Genomic DNA, 23,632 nt, shown 5'->3' with positions numbered 1-23,632 from the left:
AGCAAAAGAAAAGAACGATATTTTCGAGAATAAAAAAGAAAAGGAGCGACTTCAAGGGAGAATAGGGGGAAAACAGGCATGGCACGGACATTTTATTTCATATCGGAATCGGCAGCATACGGTGGTGTTCTCCAGGGAGATCAGGAATGGGAAAGGAGATTAAACGGAGAAGAACACGGCTGTGTCTGCTGCAGAAATAGCACAGTTTCGCCTGGTACTTGGGTCGCTCTGTGTATCATACTTAAAATATTCAAGCCAATAAAATAATCTATGGCAAAAATGATCTGGGTTCAATCAACACTTGACTGGGACTATCTTACTAAAGAGTCTTCTCACAATTGCAACTCTCGTCCCATCGCCACTCGCATACCTAAGTGTTAGGAGGTAATTACGGTATACCTCGATGCAGCTAACATTCGTTCACTGCTACAAACATGCGAAAAACGAGAGAGAGGGAATGTGGTTGTGGGGCAACTCAGCTGTGGGGTCAAGTGATTGAGTGAATGTGCGATAAGATAAGCCCTGAAAGTTTCTGGAAATTTTGTCCGCCCAACCCCAAGGGCAGGTTTCGCATGGTCTGGAGCAACGGCAGAATCCTTTCCCGATCGCAAAATCAACAAGTTAGCGACATGGACGACGACGGTTTGCTCATCAACTTTGAGGTTGGGGAAGGACCAATCAAACCTCAGATCAAATTCACGGGTGGTCGCTGGCGGGAACGAAACCGACTGCAGAGGAGCGTGAAGCGGGGTCTCACCGGCTCCCAGTCCAACGACGCCGTCGCCGACGACGTCGGCCCTGCTCCTGCCAAACGGCAGAGGCTCAGCGAAGGCGCCGCCCCAGAAATACAACGTCGATTCCGACCCCAAACCCAGGGTCCAAGGTCGCAACATGTCTCATCCCGCCTCTTCACGTCGAATCCTACCCCGGTGACGAACTTTGACGAGCCCGAGACCGCCCCGGCCGAAGAGCCGGCCGAGCCAACACTGCCCTCCAATGCCCCGCTGTCCGACGAGGCGGCGACGTTTGCCGCGCTAGGTCTCTCGCGTCGTATCGCGCAGCACCTCTCTGCCAAGCTCGAGCTCAAGGCTCCAACCGCGATCCAACACAGGGCCGTGCCACACCTGATCACCACGGACGAGGACGCCTTCCTCCAGGCCCAGACGGGTTCCGGAAAAACGCTGGCCTACCTGCTCCCAATCGTCAACCGAATCCTGGCGCTCAACCAAAACGAGGATGGGACCATCTCCAAGGACGCAAAGAAGAAGATACACCGCAACTCGGGTCTGTTTGCTATCGTCCTGGCGCCCACGCGAGAGCTTTGCAAGCAGATTGCGACGGTGCTGGAGAAGCTGCTGCGGTGCGCTCCTTGGATAGTCAGCACGACTGTGATTGGTGGCGAGAGCAAGCATTCGGAGAAGGCACGGATACGAAAGGGTATCAACATTTTGATCGCGACGCCTGGTCGTCTGAAAGATCATTTGGATAATACCAAGGTTCTGGACGTCAGCTTGGCGCGTTGGTTGATTCTGGATGAAGGCGACCGCATGATGGAGATGGGATTCATGGATGACCTCAAAGAGATCGTCTCCAAGATGCGCGAAGCGCCGCTGAAGAAGGTCAACCCAGACGGTATCCAGCTAGAGCCGGCACTACCTACCAGGAGAGTCACGGTGCTGTGTTCAGCCACTCTCGACCATGCACAGGTCAGGAGGTTGGGCGAGTACAGTCTAGAAGCCGACAAAACGGAGCTCATCAAAGTCGACGGCGCCGAGGCGGCAAAGGAGGGCGATGAAGCGAGTGAGGCTGTCTTTGCTGCGCCTTCGCAGCTGAAGCAGTCGTACCTGGTTGTGCCTGCCAAGCTCCGCCTTGTTACGCTGATTGCGCTACTCAAGTCATCTTTTGCACGAAGAGGATCTGTCATGAAGGCTATTATCTTCATATCATGCGCCGATTCAGTAGACTTTCACTTTGATCTATTGCGATCACCGGTCAAGGAGCCCAAAGAAGCCGCCGCGCCACCAACACCCAAGAAAGCCCCCAAAGATGCAGGCGAGACGCCTGATTCACCGCCCAAAGAGACCAAGCCGAGCAAGCCAGTAACGAATCACACAGAGTCGACGGTAGGCAGAGCCTGCTATATCACCTCTCCCGCAAACACCACCATCACCCTCCACAAGCTCCACGGCTCACTAGCTCAGCCTGTCCGAACCGCCACCCTCGACTCCTTTTCCAAGTCTAAAGACCCCTCTATACTGATCACAACAGACATATCCTCTCGAGGTTTGGATGTGCCCGCCGTCGATCTCGTAATCGAGTATGACCCGGCATTTGCTGTTGCCGACCATGTACATCGAATAGGTAGGACGGCCCGTGCAGGCCGCCCTGGAAAGGCAGTCTTGTTTCTGCAACCTGGGTGTGAGGAGGGCTACGTTGGTTTGCTGCAGAAAAATGCCTCGACAGCTTTGACACCGCAACTCTACGATTCGGTGTTACAAGCAGGGTTCTCTTCGAACATTGACCTGCCTCCCGTTACAACCACCAATGAGGACGGACAAGATAGTGAGCAGCAAAAACAGCTCGACTCCAGGAAGCAAACTTGGACCTCTCGGGCCGAAGCACTCCAACTTCACCTTGAGCAGAGGCTGCTTGCATCGGATGCCTCTTCTCAGGCCTCAAACAATGGAAAAGGCTCCAATTCCAAGAAGGGCCCACCGACCAAACTCGGAAAACCCGCGCCCAAGAGTAGCGACGGCGCAACAGGTACACTCCTTGCCTCTGGCCGCCAGGCCTTCCGGAGCCACATCCGAGCCTACGCCACGCACGTGCGAGACGAGCGCGTCTACTTTGACATGATGCAACTCCACCTGGGACACATGGCAAAGGCGTTTGGACTGAGAGAGGCGCCCGGTGGTATCGGAGCTGGTGTACAGAGGCGGACGGTCAAGCCGTCGGCTGCGAACAGCAGTGGGAAGAAGAGCGCCAAGGGTGACGACGGTGATGGTCTGGACAAGCAGGATGATGACGAGGCTGAGAGGGTCAGGAGGATGAAGAAGATGATGAAGATGGTTGGTGCAGGTGCCAGTGAGTTTAATATCGGGTAGTCTTTAGTGGGTGAGTGGTATATTGTCTAGAAAAAAGCGCGCTTATGGGAAAAGCTGTTGATCTTTTTTTTTTCCCCCATTGCATGAACGTTCCATGTATACTTTTCCGATATACACTGTAATCCCCCCCGGGTGCAATTAAATCGCTGCAAACAAGTAGCATCCGTTGCATACCGACCACTTTATGTCGTCATATCTACCAAACCGCCTACCGAGGTACTTGCCCACATATATGCTAAAGCTATTTGTTTAAACGCCTATTTTCCTGTTGCGATCCATTCCTTCACAGACTATATCGAATTTGGAATAATTAAGCGTGCTTTTGTACCATTAAACTTTTAACCTTTCGGCTTTTGATACAACCTTATCTAGCAAGCACGTGGTGAGTGTAGACGTACATATTGAGGGGAGCCATGCAACGTTCGTCGCAGGTCAGGTCAGTTCATGTCAACAAATTGACAAGCCGTCTGCCCCGGTGCATGACAACGACATCCACGAAAAAAGAAAAAAAAAATCGCACAGTCGTTTCCCCTCTTCCCCATTGTTTTGTTACTTTGGTATCGTGATCCAAACGAATGAGACGTTGCAAGAAAGTGACATGAATTAATTGCCAACCCCCGAAAAACGAGCTCCGCAGCCAGGGCCGCAATTGGAGCGGCTCATCAAAGGCGATGGGGCTCGCGCGACTCGGTGCGGGGGAAGTCTGTTCGATGGCGTAGCAGATACGGGGAAGCTGCCGATTACAGCAAAAGCCGGGTCTGGTCGGCACTGGAAGATGCGGAGAAGAATGCGACGTCGACGGGGGTTTCTTGTGAAAATCGCGGTCACAAAAAAAAAGTTTTCTTTTTTTTTTGTTGTTGCGGGAAAAGATGCATCGTGTGTGGGGAGAAATACCTGGTGCGCCGAGGACTGGCCAAGGTATACCGGGTCGAGGTATATAGGTTACATGTTTGGCCCTCGTCGGATTTACGATGCTGCGTCCGTCTCCTCTCTCCTTGTGATGTCTAGCCGGCAGCAGCAGAAGCACCCAGTCCGCTGTAGTGTTTCCAAGATGCGAGTTTCCCACCTGGTCGGCCTCGTGGCTTCTGCCGCCGCCGTCACTATCAAGGTCTCACCGGACAATGGCAAGAAGGCTTCTCCACTGGCCTATGGCTTAATGTTTGAGGATATCAACCACAGTGGCGATGGTGGGTGAGTAAAGTTGAATGCAACCAATCAATGCAGCAATGCTTCGATAAATCTAACGTTTCTCAATGTTTTTAAAAAAGCATCTACGCCGAACTGATCCAAAATCGAGCATTTCAGGGAGACCAGTTCACTCCCGCTACCCTAAGCCCATGGGAGAAGCAGGGTTCTGTGGCCGGCATCCAGCTGACCAAGGACACCCCCAAGCCCGTGTCGCCATCGCTGCCCTACTCGGTCTCAGTCCGCGCCACCGTCGACGGCCTCGACGAGGAGGTGGGCATCTCGAACCCAGGCTACTGGGGAATTGACGTCCTGCCCCAGACGTACACGGGTAGCTTCTGGGTCATGGGTGACTACAAAGGAAACTTTACAGCGGCCTTCCGCGACGCGGCAAACGTCAACCCCGTCTATGCTAGCACCAAGATCCAGTCGAGATCTGTCGATGGCGAGTGGACCAAGCACGAGTTCACCATCACGCCTGATGCAGCCCACGGCCACAAGTGCAGGTTTGCTCTGACGTTTGTGCCCGAGAAGCCTGGCCAGACGCTCTACTTCAACCTGATCAGCCTGTTCCCTCCAACCTACAAGGACCGCAAGAATGGAATGCGCAAGGATCTCATGAAGGCCATTGAGGATCTTAACCCGAGCTTCCTCAGGTTCCCTGGAGGCAACAACCTACAAGGTCATTGGGAGGGTTCCAGGTGGCGCTGGAACGAGACCCTGGGTGATTTAGAGAATCGGCCAGGTAGAACTGGTGCTTGGACTTACTTTAACACCGATGGTCTTGGTCTCATTGAGTATATGCTGGTAAGTCGATGTCATTATATCTTGTCCCCTTTGTATATCCCATACAAGGCGAAAACAGACCCCAGTGACTAACACACCGTTTCCAGTGGTGTGATGACATGAAGCTCGAGCCAATCCTTATTGTCTGGGCCGGCCTGTACCTCAAGGGCATTGTGACCCCCGAGGAGGAGCTCGAGATTTTTATCCAGGACGCGCTCAACCAGATCGAGTTTCTCACTGGGGATGCCAGCACCGAGTACGGGGCCAAACGGGCGGCGCTGGGCTACCCTGAACCTTGGAAAATCAGCTTTGTCGGCATCGGCAACGAGGACCAATTCTCTGCCGGTATGGACTCGTACAACAAATATCGCTTCCGCATGTTCTATGATGCCTTGCGCAAGGCATATCCGGCAATGACTCTACTTGCCTCGACTGTGGAGATAGCCGATCCGATCCCTGATGACGTTGTTCTGGACTATCATGACTATGGAAACCCAAAGTAAGTGTCTTTTGAACTACTGCTTCTATATCCAGGCAAACCCCGAGTCCTTGAATTTCGCCCTAATCACGACCTTCAACTTCTGACTTTGTACTAACCCCTGACCCTAGCGGTGCCGTGCGCAACTTCACCCTCTGGGACGACGAAGGCACCTCGCGCAACCACAAGGTCCTGGTAGGCGAGTACGGCGTCGCGCGCGCCAACGGCAACGAGGTGTTATGGAAAGATCATCTCGCACGGCCGTGGTGGATCGCGTCGGTTGCCGAGGCCGTCTTTTGGATCGGCAACGAGCGCCACCCGGACAAGATCTACGGCAGCGCCTTTGCGCCGCTGCTGCAGCACGTCGACCAGTACCAGTGGAGCCCGAACCTGATCAGCTTCAACGCCAACACGTCTGCCACCACGCTGTCGACGAGCTACCACGTCATCAAGCTCTTCAGCAACGCGCGCTTCACCGAGGTCCTGCCCGTCGACAACAGCGCCGAGTACAACCCGGCCTTTTGGGTCGCCGGGAAGAACGCCGACGCCGACAAGTTTTTGTGGAAGGCTGCCGTGTATAATGTTACCGGCGACGACGAGGAGGTCGACTTTGACGTCGTCTTCCCCGGCGCCGTCGAGGGCAGCAGCGCCAAGCTCACCGTGCTCACCTCTTCGGACCCGCTAAATGAGAATGTGCTGGGTGAGGCTGATGTTGTTGTGACCGAGACGAGAAACGTCACGGCTGGGCAGGATGGGTTTACGTTCAAGCTGCCTCAGTGGTCTGTTGCGCTGCTCGATTGGTCCGTTGGTGCTTGATGTATGGTTGGGGTCATGAGCTCCACGTCTCCTTATATACTTGCAGACGTGCAACAAACAGGGGGGAAACGCGCTTTAGCACACCACTCACTTTGAGGACGCTATTAAAATATAGAACCATACAAATATACTTTTTAATACTACCTTCAGTACTAAGAAAACACGCAAAATGTAACAGGAATACAGGTAGGCAGGCAGGTGTAGGGGTAGGCAATTAGGCAGTTAGGTAGGGAGGTACCCCTAGGTAGGTAAGGTAGGTGGAAAGGATGAATGTTTGCATTGACCTCATCTTATCACTTTCTCCTCCCCTTTTAAGCTTGCACCATATCTGTTTAGTGTTGACTAAGATACAGCCCAGTACCCCAACAACTTATCGCATACCCCGCATCAAATCGGGTTGCTCCGGCCACATGCCGAGACCCGGAGCCGGATTGCCGCTATGAGGAAATCAAACTCCGGTCAGGTTCTATTCCTGCTTCAATCTAATGATACACATATTTTGCTCCTGCGGCTTTGGTGTGAGCAACGCAATACAACTTCTGCCATCCTTATCTGCTGTTTCGGGGACAAATATCTAGCTGTCGTCCTGTTTTAGCTACTCACAATGCCAATGAGCCCTCATCCCTTCGATCCCCTTGGTCCGCAAGAGATCATTCATGTTGGTGCCGATAACTTCCATATCACATATCATAGTTCTTACTGACTTTTTAAAACCCAGGCAGCGAACATCGTCCGCAAAGCCCATGTTAATTCACAGCTCGCTTTCCGGGCTATTACCTTGCAAGGGCCTCCAAAAGATGAGATGGTTGCTTTTCTAGAGACTGAGGCCCCAGTGACGCGTCCCGACAGGCTTGCAAGGGTGCAGGCCTTTGTTCAGAACATGTTGCATGATATAATCGTTAATCTCAGTGTAGAGGAGATTGTCAAGGACGAGGAGCTTGTTGGGCGACATTCGTTCAGCGATACAGTATTCATGCAGAATGTTGCCGAAGCAACCATGGAGGACCCTAGAGTCCAAGATGAGATCAAACAACTCAACCTTCCAGAAGGAGCGGTTGTCATTGTGGAACCTTGGAGCTATGGCACAGATGGAGAAAATGATATGAGCGAAAGACTGGCGATGGTATAGTATAGCTAGCCCCAAAAAGAATGAGAAAACAAGTCTAGCAGCAACAGCAATAGCTAACGTAAACTACTGGCCGGGCGTGGTTTTACATGCGTCTTTCCGATCACGACGATGCCAACTACTACGCCTATCCACTAGACCTTTGTGCCGAGGTGTCTGGCAATCTTGAGGTCACCAGAATCTACCGCCTTCCCTCTGGCGCTGATGAGAAGCTGACCACTGAACACAAGAAGCCATTCGACCGCCGCAAGATTCACAAAAATAGCGAATACCACCCGGATCTAGTGGACAGAGGTCACCGGACATCGACCAAACCCTATCTTGTCAACCAACCAGAAGGGCCCTCATTCAAAGTTCATGAGAATCATATTAGCTGGGAGAAGTTTTCCATGCGCATCAGCTTCAACTACCGCGAGGGAATGGTCCTGCACGACGTAAGATATGACAACCGCAGCCTATTCTACCGGCTTTCGCTCTCCGAAATGTTTGTTCCGTACGCAGATCCCCGTCGACCCTATCCCCGCAAGGCCGCATTCGACCTCGGCAATGACGGCGCCGGTATCAATGCCAACAACCTAAAGCTGGGGTGCGACTGCCTGGGCCATATAAAGTACTTTGATGGATGGCTGTCCACCGCGTCAGGGGATCCGTTGCTGATGCCCAATGTTATTTGTTGCCACGAGGTTGACGACGGGATCCTGTGGAAGCACACAAATTACCGGACCGGCAACGCCGTCGTCACACGCTCGAGGGTTTTGGTTCTGCAAACCATCATCACGGTGAGCAATTACGAGTACATCTTCTTATGGAACTTCCACCAAGACGGGAGCATCTTTTACGAGGTCCGGGCTACGGGGATCGTATCGACAGCGCCCATCGATATCGATGAGCCGGACCCTCCCCAGTACGGCACAGTGGTAGCCCCAGGTGTGCTTGCACCTTTCCACCAGCACCTCTTCTGCCTGCGAATCGACCCCGCCATCGACGGCCACTCCAACTCGTTAGTGGTGGAGGAGACGCGACCGATGCCCTTGGGAGACAAGAATCCCTATGGAGTGGGCTTCCAAACAGAGTCGCAGGTCGTGGAGGAGGAATGCGGGCTGGATCTGGACTTTACCAAAAACAGAACTTTCAAGATGGTCAACGAAAATGTCAAAAACCCCGTCACGGGCATCGGAGTCGGATTCAAGCTCATCCCGTGCTACAGCCAGATGCTCCTTGCCGATCCGATCTCGTTCCATGCGCGGCGCTCCGAGTACGCATCTCACGCCGTTTGGGTGACGCGGCACTCGGACGACGAACTCTTCCCTGCTGGGCGATGGACGATGCAATCGACAGGAGGCGAGGGCATTTCGTCGTGGATCGATAAGCGGGCTGAGGATGACAGGGGCGTTAGGGATCGGGATATCGTCGTCTGGCACACCTTTGGATCGACCCATAACCCGCGAGTTGAGGACTGGCCGGTCATGCCGTGCGAAAAGATGATCGTTGGGCTCAAGCCGGTCAACTTTTTCAAGTCGAATCCGGCACTTGATGTGGCAGTGTCGACACAAGAACGAAACTGCAGCGTACTGGTCCAGGATGCCATAGCTGCGACCCATGGAAAACCTGCTGTGAAGCAATTATAGATGGAGAAAACCACTGTATAGTTGCTAATAAGGCTTGCAACACATGCCCAAACCTGCATGCCGAGTGCCCAGAGGCCTCTTGCGTTATGGTATGCAATAGGCTGCTGCTGTGTTATTATCAATGCAGGTGTCTAAGCCTCTCCAATATCGTCCTTTTCTTAGATGAAAGAAGGTACAATGTCTAGTGCTGAATCCCTGCTCTTTTCTGGTTCTCGTCCCTGCGATGGACTGCCCTGTGCTTGTTCACTCCGTTGCTGTCCGCGAAGGCGCTCCCTTCGCTTCTTGGCTCGTACAAAAATCCCATCCGACGAGTCCGAATCGTTCTGCTCTACGCGCGGGCTTGGTAGGGAAGAAGCATGTGTGCCTAGGAGTTCTCTATTGGTTGCGTTCCGGTGAGTGTTTGCGCTGCCACTAGCTCCCAGTGAGGTGGTGTGGGATGTGTTGGACCGGCGGCTTTCTGCATCTGCAGGCGAGCGTCTGTGTTTGCGGTCATGGGCGAGACGCGCAGGGGCTGCATCCAAGTCATCATCGCTATCGTCCTCGCTCTGGGTTGTCTGGTCATTATCATTGACTGCGCCTCGCTGGACCCTTGGAGAAGAACCCTTGGTGCGGTGGGGTTCCAATGAGCTTGGCCTCGTATGGCGATACAAGCTCCCTGATTGGCTTGCTGTTGTTTTCTGTGCGTTTTGAAACATTGGAGGCTTGGTAATAGTGCTCTTCTTCATAACGTCACTGATCAGCCGAGGGGCCTTCTTTCTGGGGCTATCCATGAGACCCTGCAAAGCGGTACCGGCCCAAGGGCTTGGTCCGTCATCTTCATCGCTTTCATTGGCTTTCTTTTCATCACTAGACCCTCGCATGCGCTTGATGGCCCCACATTGACGTCGCTCGAGCTCTTGACGGTCCTGTCGTCGTTTGACTGTATCAGTTCTGTCGCATACCACTGGCCTCGAGATCGTGCTGATAGTTGTGGCGTTTTGGGACTCTGCTAGACGCTTGAGCCTTTTGTATTCGGCCCTGTGAAGGTGCGCAGTGAAAGCGCCCGCCACGGAAAGGAACTCATCCTCCACCATGCGCCATATGTCGTCGCCATCGAGACCATTGATCATAAAGCTGCAACGCAAGCCTAGGTCAGTGGGAGATCAGATTGAATCTTGGCAACACGTCCCAGGGTTTGTTTTCATTTCACTATAGAAGAGTCTGTGTGCTCACCTTTCTTCTGGTGGAGCAGGCGGCGGTGACGATGATGGGGAGCGCTCTGGCTTTTTGTTAGAAACAGTAAATTGCCGTGCATCTTTGATACCCCCATTGACAGGAAAAACAAGGGGGAGAAAGTGAAAAAGCCTTGCAAAGCGCCTTACTAACTTTTGATTGCAGAAACCCGATACGGCGGATACGTAGACTGCGCCTCCTCATCTCCTGTCACGGGCCTTGGCGGATGTGACGTCGGGCTGCCGCTGACATGTGGGTCGACGGCCGGCGAATGTCTGGATGGAGGCGTGACGGCAGACTTCACTGCAGAGATGGAAGACGCGTTGCGCTTCCAGGGCAGAGTACGCGTCATGTCTAGAGGGATTGGATTTATTGCTGCTGCCTTGAGAAAGACTTTTTCGAGAAGGTAGGTTATCTTCTTATGAAGGGATTTCCCGCAACCTTACGTCGATCCATGAAGAAAGGGCAAATCCCGAAGTGGGGAATTATGTCAAATGGCACTGACTTCCCAGGGCCTCGAACCTTTTGCTTGCATGTACGCGTGTCGAAAACATGCAGAATTTGGGTGCGCTAGGCAGCAGAATAAACCAGTGAGGCTATTCGCAGAAATGTCGCGAAAAGGTCGTGACGCTTTGGTGTGTGTGGCGCAGTATTCTTCCAAAGTGGATTTATCCGTCGCTTGAAGTAGAACGGTTCCGGGGAACTGAGACGAAGCAGGGTGCTGGATTGCTGGATGTACAGTACTTCGTATGTAAGGTTACCTAAGGTTAGGTAGGTAGGTACCTACCTACCTAGTTTGCTGCTTGGTTGGACCGAACGACTTTTGTGTGGGCAAACAAAGACCAGCTAGACATACATGCTGGGGCGCCTTCTCGTTCTCGGTTAGAATGGAAGTGATTGCCCAGTCCTGTCGCGCCTTCCTATACCATGCCGCGGAAAATCGCAAAGCTTTCCCAGGTACCCAGTCACGTGAGGCCAGTCCCGCTTTAAAACGTCCAATAAGAGCGTCAATCACCCGAGCTCCCCCTTCGGGCCCAATGTTGACCATTACTTGGCATTCGAAAATTGTACTTTTGTCATCCACTCTGGCTACGGTATGGGAACATGTTCGATCTGTCAACGCTCCCTCATCAGCCTTACCTTTTACTGTACCCGCCGCCAAGCTTCTATTTTGCAACGATGAATTCCAAAGGTGGGACTCGGGGTGGTGCTAGATGTGGTGCTCGGTGCAGACGATTGCGGTCGCTTCAAGCTGTGCCGCCCCCATCTCCCCATGACATGTCTTCCTTTGTATATTGAGATCAAGCTTGCGGAAACTTCCTCACGCCATTGCCAGTCTTTCAACTCGATGCGGACAACCAAATCTCACGACCGTGGCTGTGAACCTCAATAACCTATTGGGCCGCAATTGGCCCTCGTTTATTTCTCCTTGCCGAGCCGAAAGCACGCACTGTCACGGTTCTTGTGCCTCCCAAGACAGAATCAACTTGGCGACCACTCATATATTTACCTGAGGCAGTCGTGTCTACAACATCAACCTGCGCAGTTCTTATATGACTGTTGGAATTCCCAAGTGCTTCCTAGGCCATCACCCACCATTCATGTGCCATGTCTCAGATGGCTTTGCCTCTCAGTTGCCGATTCCAGGTCTCGGATTGTTATTTGTCAGACAAATCCCTCAAATCCGCCAACTTTACTCCCGAGCTTATTTTGCACTCTCCAACCGACGGAATGGGTTCCAGCCCCCAGGAGGGTGGTTTTCTAGACCCCGGCGCGGGGTCATCATCCGACCAGGACCTCCGCAAATGCCACGAATCCGCCAACCAACGCTCAAAGAAGCGGGAGCTTCGTCGACAAAACTGGGAGCAACATCGGGCCACCATCAAACGCTTGTATATTGACGAGGGCAGAAAACTCAATGATATTGTTGAGTTTATGACGCGGGAGCATGATTTTGTCGCCAAGTAGGTCCACTTTTTCCCTCACGACCCTCACCCTCTTCTATACTTCCTATTTTCAGGGACAAGTGCTGGCCAGCATCATGAGCCAGCCAAACAAATGCATCTCAACTCTTTCCAATCGTCGGGGGAAAAGGGGAAATCGGCGTTATAGACATGTCAACGGTACTCGTAGCTAATGAGAGTTTAGCTCGCGAATGTACAAGCACCGACTCAGTCAGTGGGGATTGATCAAATATAACCGCGAATCGGATGTACAGCGTGTTTTGTTGGAGAAGAAGAGGAGGGAGGCCGAGGGCAAAGATAGTCATATCGAGATCAATGGCCGTCCAGTCGACTTTGAGCGCATCCAAAAGTATCTGCAGCGCAGGAAGGTTTCAGTGGATGATTTTATCGAAGACAATTTCGAAGCCGGTGGCAGCATCATGGAGAATCCCGGAACACCTTCAAGGGAAGACGCCCTGTCCATCACGATTCGCACACCATCACCCTTGCCATACTATAGGGAACCAACATTACCCGCGCCTCCCATGTCACTAGGATTGTCCCTTTCTCCAATTCCACAACAACCATCATCCTCGCCGGTCTTCCAGGTCGCTGAGGAAGTGATATGGGATACCCGAGCATGCGCCTCAGAAATAGCCGACAGGGATGACTACGCCAAGGTCGCCCAGCCAACCCCTCTCGGAATCGCATTTACGGACTCTGTTATGATGATTCGCCTATTCATGACGGAAAATGATCCCAACCAGGCGGGGGAATACATGCAGCATGCATGTGATCAAATAAAGGACCTCCTCCAGCAAGCACCGTTGGAAGCCCTCCTCTGTCTCTTTGAAGCGGTTCTCTTCTTGGCAGAAGTCGCGCCGGAAGTGGTCGCGCTGATCCTACAGCATGCTGCGGACATGTCTGCTGTGCTGGTGACTCCTGGGACACATCCTATGCGTCATGTCCTCACCAAGTTTGCAGAGATATCCAGGGGGAAAGACCCGGACTCCATGCTTGCTCTCAGACAAACGGCCGCCAGGGCTTTCCAGTGTCATTTGGCCACATGGGATCGTATTCTGGGTCCCAGATCGCCAGTGATGCTATATTGGTATATCCGCTACTTGCGCGTCCTGAGCCCTGAGGATGTGGCGGATGGCCATTTTCACAGCACTGAGCGCCTGGTGCATGAAATGCTGAGCCTGGAGTGGTATAAAGCTGCGCCCAGGACGTCCACATTAGCAGAAGAGCTTCGTGGGAACATGTCAGCGGGGATTCCCTTGGAGCGCTGCTCTATGCTTGTCCGTTGGGAGATGGCATATGCGCGGTCTGCGCCTACCATTTATCGACTGCTCCAAACTTTGCTTGCCAATCTCGAGCGACATGCCACTTCATCTGGCTCGGGGTTATCTGTCTCGCAAGCATTCATTCACTTTATTCTTGCTGGGTCTGCGAGAGATCTGAAGAGGCCTCCAGACGCAACTAGTCATGGCAGCCGTGCAGTGGAAATTTTAGGCAGTCTTGGTATGCAAGACACTGCCGATAGTGTACAAATTTGGATGGATAAATGGGAGGATATTGCACATATCGGGACTGATGCCTATAGGGCACAACTTCGGATGGCTGCCTTTGGCCAATAGGCCTAATGCGCGTAAAATTTCATGCTTGACCGCGCACGAATGGGCATTAATCAATGTTAGGTCTGAACTAGACCCGGCTTTATGGATTGTTCTTTTTTGCATAAGATGCCCAAGCATCGCAGCACTCATCGGTGAATACAGTACTTCGCCAATAGACTCTATTTCTGGAATCCCCAGGGGGGGGCTACCGTATGTCTGAAGTAACCAACGGTAGCGACTTGGCAAGTTTGGAACCAATTGGCGCAGTGGGGGTAAGCGTATGACCACCGGAATCGGTTCACCGGAGCGGAGATGTTAGATTACTGGGGAGAGCACACCAACAGTAAAGCAGGCCTGTCTACTGGTGATCGAGAATGCATGTCTCCTGCTTCTGCGACTCTTTGCATCAACCCTCGTCTATATTTGTATCACTTCGGTGCCACTACAATATTACTTTTTGAGCCTCCCTGAAGGTGTATCGGCTTCGAGGATCGTATGATGTGCTATCCTGCGTTCCTACCACGTACTAGGCCTGATTGGCTTATGACGGCTAGATATCATTGTAAATACCTACCTACGTATGTATGTATTGCTGGCGATCGGGAATTCGAAAGGCTGACTGACGGGTTTTCATTTTCCCTTAATTTTCATTGTTCCCATTTTCACCAATCTGTCGCTCTGACAACGACTACACGCGAAGGCTAAAATTTCCCTCGCGTGTACCCTACTCAAGTACAAGCCTTCTCTCGGTAGTGTTGCAAGTCACCTCTTGGCCCCCTAGACCCCTTTTTGCCCCAAGCGGGTCGCTGTCCCATCTGGAGAATTGGTGCAGACTGCCACTTTCCTGGGGGGTTCCACGCAAAACCGTTGAAGCTAGTTCAAAGTAATAAGGCCGGTGAAATGTCTTTGTAGTAAACAGATTTCGCCCGTCGTATACGCCTCGTGATTGTAAGATTGCTTCATTAAACATTTTTATGCGCCAATTGACGTCCTCAAAATGATCTACCACTGACTCAGACAAAAGTATAACCTAAAGAAAAATTATCCGGCTTGATGGATCGTAAGTCACATCAGAGCCGTAGGGCTGCCGTCATCTAATTGCAAGCCGGGATTCTGTTAGATGGTGCTCCCTGACAGAGGACAAAGGTCGGATCTGCAGGCCCACAATTCCCTCCAACCTCAGACGAAAAGGAGACCCTTGAACATGGATGACATGGGTTGCACACCACAATCCTTTCTCGGCCCGCTGACCTGAAATCGGACCTGGACCTTTAGTGGACGGAGGCTCATCCGCCAATCAGGCTCACCCAGGGACCTTGCTGCACAGACATCCAACCAGTAGTCTTTGCATCCCCACGAGTAGCATAATGGTAAAAAGAAATAGGATTAGAAGAGAGAGAGACATGTAAAAAGCCTTAGTTGCAGGATATCTCACATATATTCAACCATAAAAACACGATCTGGGCATTTAATTACCAATGTAAGATATGTATCTGAGGCAGATGCATACCTACTGGTAGCCAGGCACCTTAGGTATGCATATATCTAGGTAAGCATGTAGAACGAACTTGGGCCGGCAGACCACAAAATTACTTTGAAATGTTGTATACGAGGACGAGTGCATCGATTAACCTCGTGGAGACACAAGGGCAGGTGCTCAATGAGTGAAGAGTTTAAAATGTCACATCTTAACCTGGTCAGGCAATAGGCGCGACGATCTTCTCGATGAGATAGCCGTGCAGCCGACAACTGACTCTTTCACAGTATGGAGATGTTGAGAAGAATACCATCCTCTCGCCTCGTTACAATGGACTCTGGGTTGTATTTGTCTCAACTCCATCCATGGATGCACGGCCCAGTTGGGGCGAACGCCGATTTACCCGAGAAACACAAGCGCATGAATAACCGCGAGTCAACATCCCGTCAACATCGCGCCAAGCCAAACTGCCACGCGTTGTACCACAGCACATGCACTCCTGAACTACGCAGTGTATGGTCAAATAGGGTGTTGGGGTGGATAATGTTAATTTTGCAGGAGATACTACCAGATGTTGGGCCGTGCAATTTTGGGAAAATACATGCTAGGTTGAACAGGAATGGGTCGGGTCGCTCGATACTAGGCGATGCCACGCCGTGAGATCTCTTGTTTAGCGAGAGGGATGTAGCGAGAGGGGTGTAGCGAGAGCCATGGAGCGAGAGCCATAACCCGCCATGTATATAGAACCGTCCCGCTTCAATGTAGGGGAAGGAATACTCACCCCTTTTCCTCAGCGGCAAGCTCTATTGCATTCAGTCCCTATCATCCCAAGGTTCTTACTTTCTTTCGGCACAAGCTGCCATAAGTTCATTCATTTCTTGATTGACTGTTGTATTCTCACTGATTTGGCAAGAAAACCACACCTCATCACATCAACTCCAAATAATACGAACCTTGCAACCCTTATAACTACCACCACCACCACCCTAATACAACAATGAAGACCTCCACAAGTGCAGTCTTGGCCGGCCTCGTCGCCGTTGCCACCGCCGCAATCCAGCTCGAGGTCCGCTACAGCGACACGATGGTCGACGTCGGCACCCTGGACCTCATGAATGTGACTCGCAACACCATCTACGCCGAGCCGGGCAATGAGCGCTCCATCCTGACGGACCGCACCCACCAGGCCATCACACGGACATGCAAGTCCATCGAAGAAGGGGCCGACGTGACAGTACAGGTCAAGATGACGGGAGCCTGGGGCCGCACCCCTGGCCTCGACAAAAACGATATGCGCGAAGGCCTCGTGGCCGGCATCTTCGAGGCGCTCAAGCAGGTCTCGGACGACGCGGGCTACGAGGTCTACAGCGAGTGCAAAGGTAGCACGTGGCAGGACTCGGTCGCCCACGTGCCCGAGGCGGCGTGCGGTCGGGCGGCATCCTCGGGCCAGACCTGCGACGGCCCCTGCCGCAACGCCGTGGCCAGCCCCGGCACCACGCAGTGCTTGAAGCACGACTGGGGCCACCGCGTGCCGTCGATGATGCGCGTCACCGCTTACATCGACGACGCCCTCCAGCCCGACGACCTCATCTTCGAGTTCGCCTCCACACAAAACAGCCAGGGCGGTGGCTGCGGTAACGTTGGCAAGATCGCTGGCAAGCTGGCTACGTACACCATCCCCGTCGTTGGAGGCTTGTTCGCCGAGGGTATCAACCTCCTGTGCGCCAGCTAAGAAGACGCTCTAGGTATTGTTACTTATCGCTGGGCGGTAACTTCTCCTTTTTTTCCTGGCAACCATGGAATATCAATCAGGCTTGGGCTTGGGAGTTTGGGTATCTTGTTCGAGGTTTTTATTGCAGGCATTTAGGCAGACCTGTTGATGGGTTAATTCAAGACAACGCATCGTCTCCTTGTTTTTTCCCTCCTGTTTTTCTCTGAATGACAGCACCCCAAATGATACATCGCACCAAGTGACAGTTATCTAAGGACCCTTTCATTGGGCAATATTTGTAGGGGCTTACGGGAATTCATGTTAGACCCGAATTCCCTGTGCGTGTGATGATTTGGCGCGTTAGCCTTGCAATGATTAGGGATGTTGTTTAAAAAGTTTGTTTAAAGGTCCGAGTGAGCTTTTGTTAAGCGACAGGACTTGATTGACGGGGGCGGGTTTGCTAGCGACCATTGGTTGTTGGTTTTTCTCGAGATTCGAGATGCATGCCGGTTTGACATCCGCGATTCTTTTTTAAGTTACTCTGCTTTTCCCGCATCGCAGCCGCACACACTAAATCGTAGGTAGGTGTAGGCACGTAGGTAGGTACCTACATGGTAGGCAGCTAGGTATTTTAATCTTACTGTAATTAGGCTATAAGCCGAGGCTTGACAAGACTCATTTGATGCCATTTTAGTCTGAGCCCTTTGCTACCGACAATTGCAGTGATGGCTTTTGTCAGGTGCGTGCCTGCCCTGCTGGACTGGCTAACAACTCGAGATGAATTCGTCTCAACTTTCAGGTATATCTTTGATGATGTCATAGCTGTACAATGACAGCTTACCGCCTAATCCAGAGCCACTGACACCCCTGTCCTGTCCCTGTCATTCTACTAAAAACCGTTAATTACTGAACCACGCCAATTTAGCCCTCGCGACTGAGTATGCCAAACAAAAGCAATTAACCAACGGTTGGACATGTAAAATACCAGCTGAGCTTTTTTTGTAACCAAATATCAGGTAGGCACGCGATCAGCAGGTTCACGTGTTGTGTACCAGACGCAACGCTAAGATTTGTGCCGATTACCCGAGACTAGCTGTCTTTCATGGCGCAATTCAATCACGGATGCGCAAGAAAAAAAACCAGCTCCACAACCAAAACGGAAGCCGCCAAGGTCCAAACGTGCATGGTTAACCCCTCCTTGTTTCCTCCGAAGAATTGGCGAATAGTGTTGTCATGTCATCGCCGTCATAGGTGTACCCCACCAAGCTTTTTCTCCAAATCAGAACGAGCGTCGCGATCCTGTTTTCTGCCGCTACCCGCGGGTTTTCCAGCTATCATCCATGTGTGCCTGATCTCGTCCCTGTCCTGCCACCAATGTGTCTGCGAAGCGCTGTCGAACTTTTCCTATATTTGCATGCTGCTGCTTGCAGACTGGCCTAGAAAGCCGTCAACTTGCTCCTTTACTACGTTTCATGCTTGTTTCCATATCCTGAAGGCTCCAACCGCGAGGATCGCTCTCGCAGCAAGCCATATACAATGTCTGGTCTATTGCACAAGTTGAAGCACGAGGTCCACGAGCTGAAGGACAAGCTGGAAGGGACGAAACTACATGACGCGAAGATCCACCTAACGCACAAAAAGTATGGAATCTGGCTCGGCAATCTCGGCGCTTGACCACGTTTTTTTAAATGGGATCAATAGGTGCTAACTCTGGGGCTCAATGTAGACACCAGATTGGCAAGTTTGCCAATATTGTAAGTGGCGCCTCATCCTGGGACTATTCGCTTGCGCGGTCTTGGAGTATGGTGGGTACTAAAACGAATAATTTGTAGTTCAACCCGGCACATCGGCACGATGAAGAACACGAAAAGGCATGCGACGAGAAGCGAACCAAGATTAGCGAATCCCACCGATTTACCTCCTTCTTCCCCGAGCGAGACGGAAACCTCATCAAGTGGTATGTCGATGGCAGGGACTACTTTTGGGCCGTCTCCGAAGCTCTCGAGAATGCCAAGGAGACCATCTACATTGCGGACTGGTGGCTGTCACCTGAGCTCTTCTTGCGCCGGACGCCTTACCACAACCAGGAGTGGCGTCTTGACAGGGTGCTGAAGCGCAAGGCCGAGCAGGGTGTCAAGATATACGTACAAGTCTATCGAGAAGTCGAGGCTGCATTGACGTGTAACTCGGCACACACAAAGCATGCATTGCTGTCTCTCTGCCCTGAGGGCAGCCCAGGGTATGGCAACATTCAAGTGGGCCGCCACCCGGACCACAACGTTTTTGAGAACGCTGCCGACATGACCTTCTACTGGGCACATCATGAGAAGTTCATAGTCATCGATTACGCCATGGCCTTCATCGGCGGGCTGGACCTTTGCTTCGGTCGCTGGGATAACCATCAACATGCCCTTGCCGATGCCCATCCCGAAGGTGTTGCCAACGAAGTTTGGCCTGGACAAGACTTCAACAACAACCGCATCATGGACTTTAAGAACGTAGATGACTGGAAACAAAACGAACTCAGCAAGGTCGAGTACGGGCGCATGCCGTGGCACGATGTGGCTATGGGTCTCATTGGGCCCTGTGTGTATGACATTGCTGAACATTTCGTGCTACGCTGGAACTTTGTCAAGCGCGACAAGTACAAGCGAGATGAACGCTACGATTGGCTCGAGCTTCGAGGCAGACAGGGAGATGACGAGGATCTGGTTGGAGTGCAGAGGCCGAAACACCCTGTTGGCGACTATGTCCTGCACCCACTGAGGCCCGTAGAAGAGAAGAACCTCAACAACCGCGGCACTATCCACGCTCAGATCGTACGATCCAGCGATGACTGGTCAAGTGGCATCCTGAGGGAGAAGTCTATACAGAACGCCTACATCAAAGTCATAGAGGAGGCGCAACATTACGTCTACATCGAGAACCAGTTCTTCATCACTGCAACCGGTGATCAGCAGTCGCCTATCCACAACACCATCGGACGTGCAATGGTCAATGCGGTTCTCAGGGCTGCAAAAGAAGGCCGAAAGTTCCGCATCATTGTCCTAATCCCAGCGGTACCAGGTTTCGCAGGTGATCTGAGAGAAGATGCAGCCACTGGCACGCGAGCCATCATGGACTATCAGTACAAGTCAATCTGCCGAGGTGAGCACTCAATATTCGAGGTCATCAAAAAGGAGGGTGTCGATCCGACAAAGTACATCTTTTTCTTCAACTTGAGGTCCTACGACCGTCTCAACAAAACACCGGGTATCAAGCAGCTAGAAGACGAATCCGGAGTTGGGTACCAGGACGTCCAGCGAGCTGAGGCAGAGGAGATCATGGGTTCGGCTGTGCACGGTACCGCCGTGAATGGCACCGCAGCGGCTCGGGACGGCCGAGACACTCACATGGGACCCGAGGCGGAACAGTTGGGTCAAGGCGAGGCACAAGATCATCTCTCGGCAGGGGGCGAGGCCGCGCTTGAAGCGAAACGCAAGTTCGAGGAGGTGCAGCGCAACAAGGAGCAGGAAGTCAAGTCTTCTTACACTGTGGCACACCACGCCATGGCTGGCACAGGTCCGCTCTCCTCGGAAACATGGGAGGGCGAGCCTAAGGATGAGGTAGAGAACTGGATTCAGGAGGAGCTTTACATCCACGCCAAGCTGCTCATCGCAGATGACAGGGTGGTGATATGCGGTAGCAGCAATCTCAATGACCGCAGCCAGCAAGGTAACCACGATAGCGAGCTGTCGATCGTTATGGAGGACACGCACAGGATCCCATCCACGATGAACGGCCAGCCATTCGAGGCTGGGTACCATGCTACCACGCTCCGGAGGTATCTGTGGAGGGAACATCTTGGCTTACTGCCGCCGCAAGAACATGATGCGAGCAACGACCCCAATGCACAGCCACCTGGAGAGAATTCACCGAATGACGTCCGCGATGGCGATGAGACTTGGAAATTTGTCGAGGACCCCTTGGATGACAAGTTATGGGAGACCTGGACCGGTCAGGCGACGGAGAACACGGACATATTCAGACATCTGTTCCATGCAGACCCTGACGATCATGGTAAGCTTAGTTCTTTCTTGACACGACACATATTTCCCGCCATGGAAGCTAACATCTTGGTGCACTCTTTTTACAGTCAAAACGTTCGACGACTATGACCATTTCCGACCGGCAAAGGGCATCAAGCCCGGCCACATTTTTGACCGCTTCATCCCGCCTGAAGACGTTAGAGAGAAGCTCGATAAGATCAAGGGACATTTGGTGTGGATGCCACTCGAGTTTCTGAGCGAGGCGGAGATGGCAGAAACGGGGTTGCAGGTCAACCAATGGACTGAGAGTATCTACACGTAACCTCAGTTCACGAGCCTGGTTCGTAACGAGCCGATTTTAAGATTCTTGGGATTTATTTGCTGTAATGTTTCTTGGTTAATATAATTAAATAGGGCCTAACCAAATCATGAACTGACAAAACATGAGACTATTCTGCTGATTGATGTGCTAATTCCGTATTTGGTACCCTTTTATCTGCCTACAGCTTCATGTCTGTTGCTCACCTATCTACTCGAACATCTATTTCATCAAAAGGTATCAGCATCTCTCCACGTCTACAAATAGGTTGCTTCACTCAACATCAAAGCAATATGATAGTAGTCATAGTCTCCCAACACATCCTTCAGGGTGAGTCCATTACCAAATAGGTCATCCGATGTCATATTCTGCTCTCAAATCGCTTCGAGCGTGTACTAGATGCATAAATTCACGGTAAAGCCCAATAGCCCCATTTAGGCAGCGAATTTGTATTCTGCTCAAACGTAATGCATGTATAGAGCGGGGGATGCATACCAAAGCATCATGACTGGAGTAATCTATCTGCCTTGCAAATATACAGGCGAAATGTTGCGATCATCGCCACTCATGATAATTTTCGAGCAATCTCGTCAGCCCGTCGCCCTCCTCCAAAGGCGTCATGGCCAACTGAAACCCCATAGCGGTTTCTGCAGTTGCCCAGATCTCAATCGAACTCTTTTCCAAGCTTTTGAAGCTCCCAACGCGGTTCTCCAGTCCACAGACCCTGGTTCCACCCATAGGAGCAAGAGATGAAACCCCTCTTCTAAGTGACATGACTTTTTCCATGCCCGATTCGATGTCGCTACTTGGAAGATAACGGCTTTGGAACACACTTGGTCAACTCTTGGTCCTTCCACTGGCACTCCTTTTGTTCATAGCATTTCATTGGTTGGTTGTTAAGTGACTATTGTTCACAATCCTGTTAGCCCAGGTCCAACATTCTAAAGGTGTCCCACAAAATAGAGAGGTGTGCGGCTTTTACCAGGCATAGTGCTTTAACTCGAGCTTCCTCTTTAATTTGAGAAGGTGTCCTAAAAGTGTATCGTGGTGGGGGGCGTTCTTTAGCTGGCAAATGCAACCCACTGTCCGAATCCGAGTCCGAGTCCGAGTCCGACTGATTTTCAACCATATACCTCGCTATCCGAACCTGAGGTGGAATTTCTGGCTCGGGGTCATTCATATGTCTTGAATGTTGCTGGGTTTGCCCGTTCCGTGCGTGATATTCTCGGAGAGTTCTGTGTGCCGATCGCAGGTCATTGCCGTACGTTGGACGGGCTGTGTCGCTCCAGGGGTACAACTGTTCACGAGAGCTGCGGGCTTGCAGCGTATTAGCGCCGGTAGGGGCTGCCGGTGACGCTCCGACGCCAAGAGCCAGCAGGGTAAAAGTTTCAATATTAACAAACCGCATTGTGTACAAAGAGGGGTAAACGATACAAGTGGTGGAGGAGGAGTTAGAAAACCAAATAGGGGACAAACAAAGGTTTAATTTATAAGTTGAAAAAGATAGCAGAGGTAAGTTTGATCAAAGCCAATACAAGTAGAAAATACCAACTGGAAGCGGTACAAAATATATATGCATCTTTTTCTGATTTAATTTAACAGATTAAAGTAGCGACGGGAGTTACATTGATTGCTATCCTTTTTTTTTTTTTTTTGGCTCCTGGCCTAAAATCCTGACTCCACCAGAAATAGTAAGAAAGTGGTGTGCATTAAAAATGGCTTTTATTAATAGAACTGTCCGTGTCAATACTATTACTTCCAGAAATATTTTAAGGACCCCGTGTTATTTTGGGTATTTCTAACTTAGCATGGAATGAATCCAATCGAGAATAAACACTATAATGAAGATTTTGATATTATTATACGTGTGTTGACCCCTCGTCTGTAAAAGGCTACGAGTAATGGTGGTATATTTGAACAAATATATATTAATAGTTCGGCTACACCGGTAGGCATTTGTAAGGCTTTACTATTTGGAACATCGTACATCCTACTATTACTATCTTAAAAGGTCTTGCAGACCTATCAAAACCAACTAAACTTAGAATAGGCCAAGTCGGTCGCCCCTTTCTTTAGTCACCTAGGAGTAGTAATTTTTAACTTACAAGTATACAACTTGCTTTAAACTCCAACACTTTTACTTCTCCTAATCTATTTCCAAACAAAACTTTTTCTATAACCGATACGCTTATTCTCGTAA

The 23,632-nt window shown here is 51.4% G+C and overlaps 8 protein-coding genes across 8 annotated transcripts; 7 read left to right on the top strand and 1 right to left on the bottom strand.

The window, feature by feature from the left end:
- Positions 1 to 629: 629 nt before the first annotated feature.
- Positions 630 to 3,104, top strand: PgNI_02192 (uncharacterized protein; the record flags this gene model as incomplete). Its single annotated transcript, XM_031122259.1, has 1 exon — positions 630 to 3,104. The coding sequence occupies one exon, from the start codon at positions 630 to 632 to the stop codon at positions 3,102 to 3,104; it is 2,475 nt and encodes an 824-aa protein (XP_030987389.1).
- A 1,000-nt stretch (positions 3,105 to 4,104) lies between these two features.
- PgNI_02191 (uncharacterized protein) lies at positions 4,105 to 6,369 on the top strand (the record flags this gene model as incomplete). The annotated part of the gene is made up of 4 exons (XM_031122258.1): positions 4,105 to 4,295; positions 4,373 to 5,096; positions 5,183 to 5,574; positions 5,685 to 6,369. 4 exons carry the CDS (start codon positions 4,105 to 4,107, stop codon positions 6,367 to 6,369), a joined length of 1,992 nt encoding a protein of 663 aa, XP_030987390.1.
- A 604-nt stretch (positions 6,370 to 6,973) lies between these two features.
- On the top strand, positions 6,974 to 7,498 carry PgNI_02190 (uncharacterized protein; the record flags this gene model as incomplete). The annotated part of the gene is made up of 2 exons (XM_031122257.1): positions 6,974 to 7,027; positions 7,088 to 7,498. 2 exons carry the CDS (start codon positions 6,974 to 6,976, stop codon positions 7,496 to 7,498), a joined length of 465 nt encoding a protein of 154 aa, XP_030987391.1.
- On the bottom strand, positions 7,484 to 10,687 carry PgNI_02188 (uncharacterized protein; the record flags this gene model as incomplete). The annotated part of the gene is made up of 3 exons (XM_031122255.1): positions 7,484 to 10,236; positions 10,336 to 10,381; positions 10,489 to 10,687. The coding sequence occupies 3 exons, from the start codon at positions 10,685 to 10,687 to the stop codon at positions 9,282 to 9,284; spliced, it is 1,200 nt and encodes a 399-aa protein (XP_030986039.1). The 3' UTR covers positions 7,484 to 9,281.
- Positions 7,585 to 9,123, top strand: PgNI_02189 (uncharacterized protein; the record flags this gene model as incomplete). The annotated part of the gene is made up of 1 exon (XM_031122256.1): positions 7,585 to 9,123. One exon carries the CDS (start codon positions 7,585 to 7,587, stop codon positions 9,121 to 9,123), a length of 1,539 nt encoding a protein of 512 aa, XP_030986040.1.
- Positions 10,688 to 11,441: 754 nt separating the features above from the next.
- On the top strand, positions 11,442 to 14,380 carry PgNI_02187 (uncharacterized protein). The gene is made up of 2 exons (XM_031122254.1): positions 11,442 to 12,299; positions 12,484 to 14,380. The coding sequence occupies exons 1-2, from the start codon at positions 11,944 to 11,946 to the stop codon at positions 13,916 to 13,918; spliced, it is 1,791 nt and encodes a 596-aa protein (XP_030986034.1). The 5' UTR covers positions 11,442 to 11,943; the 3' UTR covers positions 13,919 to 14,380.
- Positions 14,381 to 16,371: 1,991 nt separating this feature from the next.
- Positions 16,372 to 17,106, top strand: PgNI_02186 (uncharacterized protein; the record flags this gene model as incomplete). The annotated part of the gene is made up of 1 exon (XM_031122253.1): positions 16,372 to 17,106. The coding sequence occupies one exon, from the start codon at positions 16,372 to 16,374 to the stop codon at positions 17,104 to 17,106; it is 735 nt and encodes a 244-aa protein (XP_030986033.1).
- A 1,338-nt stretch (positions 17,107 to 18,444) lies between these two features.
- Positions 18,445 to 21,557, top strand: PgNI_02185 (uncharacterized protein). Its single transcript, XM_031122252.1, has 4 exons — positions 18,445 to 18,725; positions 18,812 to 18,839; positions 18,918 to 21,144; positions 21,221 to 21,557. The coding sequence occupies exons 1-4, from the start codon at positions 18,622 to 18,624 to the stop codon at positions 21,433 to 21,435; spliced, it is 2,574 nt and encodes an 857-aa protein (XP_030986032.1). The 5' UTR covers positions 18,445 to 18,621; the 3' UTR covers positions 21,436 to 21,557.
- Positions 21,558 to 23,632: the final 2,075 nt, after the last annotated feature.

The sequence above is a fragment of the Pyricularia grisea genome (assembly GCF_004355905.1).
Source record: "Pyricularia grisea strain NI907 chromosome Unknown Pyricularia_grisea_NI907_Scaffold_1, whole genome shotgun sequence".
NCBI classification, from domain to species: Eukaryota; Fungi; Ascomycota; class Sordariomycetes; order Magnaporthales; family Pyriculariaceae; genus Pyricularia; species Pyricularia grisea.
This window is presented reverse-complemented; position numbering and strand designations above follow the sequence as displayed.

Bases quoted from the DNA above. Each gene is read 5' to 3' on its own strand.
- PgNI_02187 (XM_031122254.1), top strand. From the start codon at position 11,944: ATGTCTCAGATGGCTTTGCCTCTCAGTTGCCGATTCCAGGTCTCGGAT. The intron at 12,300-12,483 runs GTAGGTCCACTT...ATGAGAGTTTAG, and splicing joins GAGCATGATTTTGTCGCCAA to CTCGCGAATGTACAAGCACC.
- PgNI_02185 (XM_031122252.1), top strand. From the start codon at position 18,622: ATGTCTGGTCTATTGCACAAGTTGAAGCACGAGGTCCACGAGCTGAAG. The intron at 18,726-18,811 runs GTATGGAATCTG...GGCTCAATGTAG, and splicing joins ATCCACCTAACGCACAAAAA to ACACCAGATTGGCAAGTTTG. The intron at 21,145-21,220 runs GTAAGCTTAGTT...CTCTTTTTACAG, and splicing joins TGCAGACCCTGACGATCATG to TCAAAACGTTCGACGACTAT.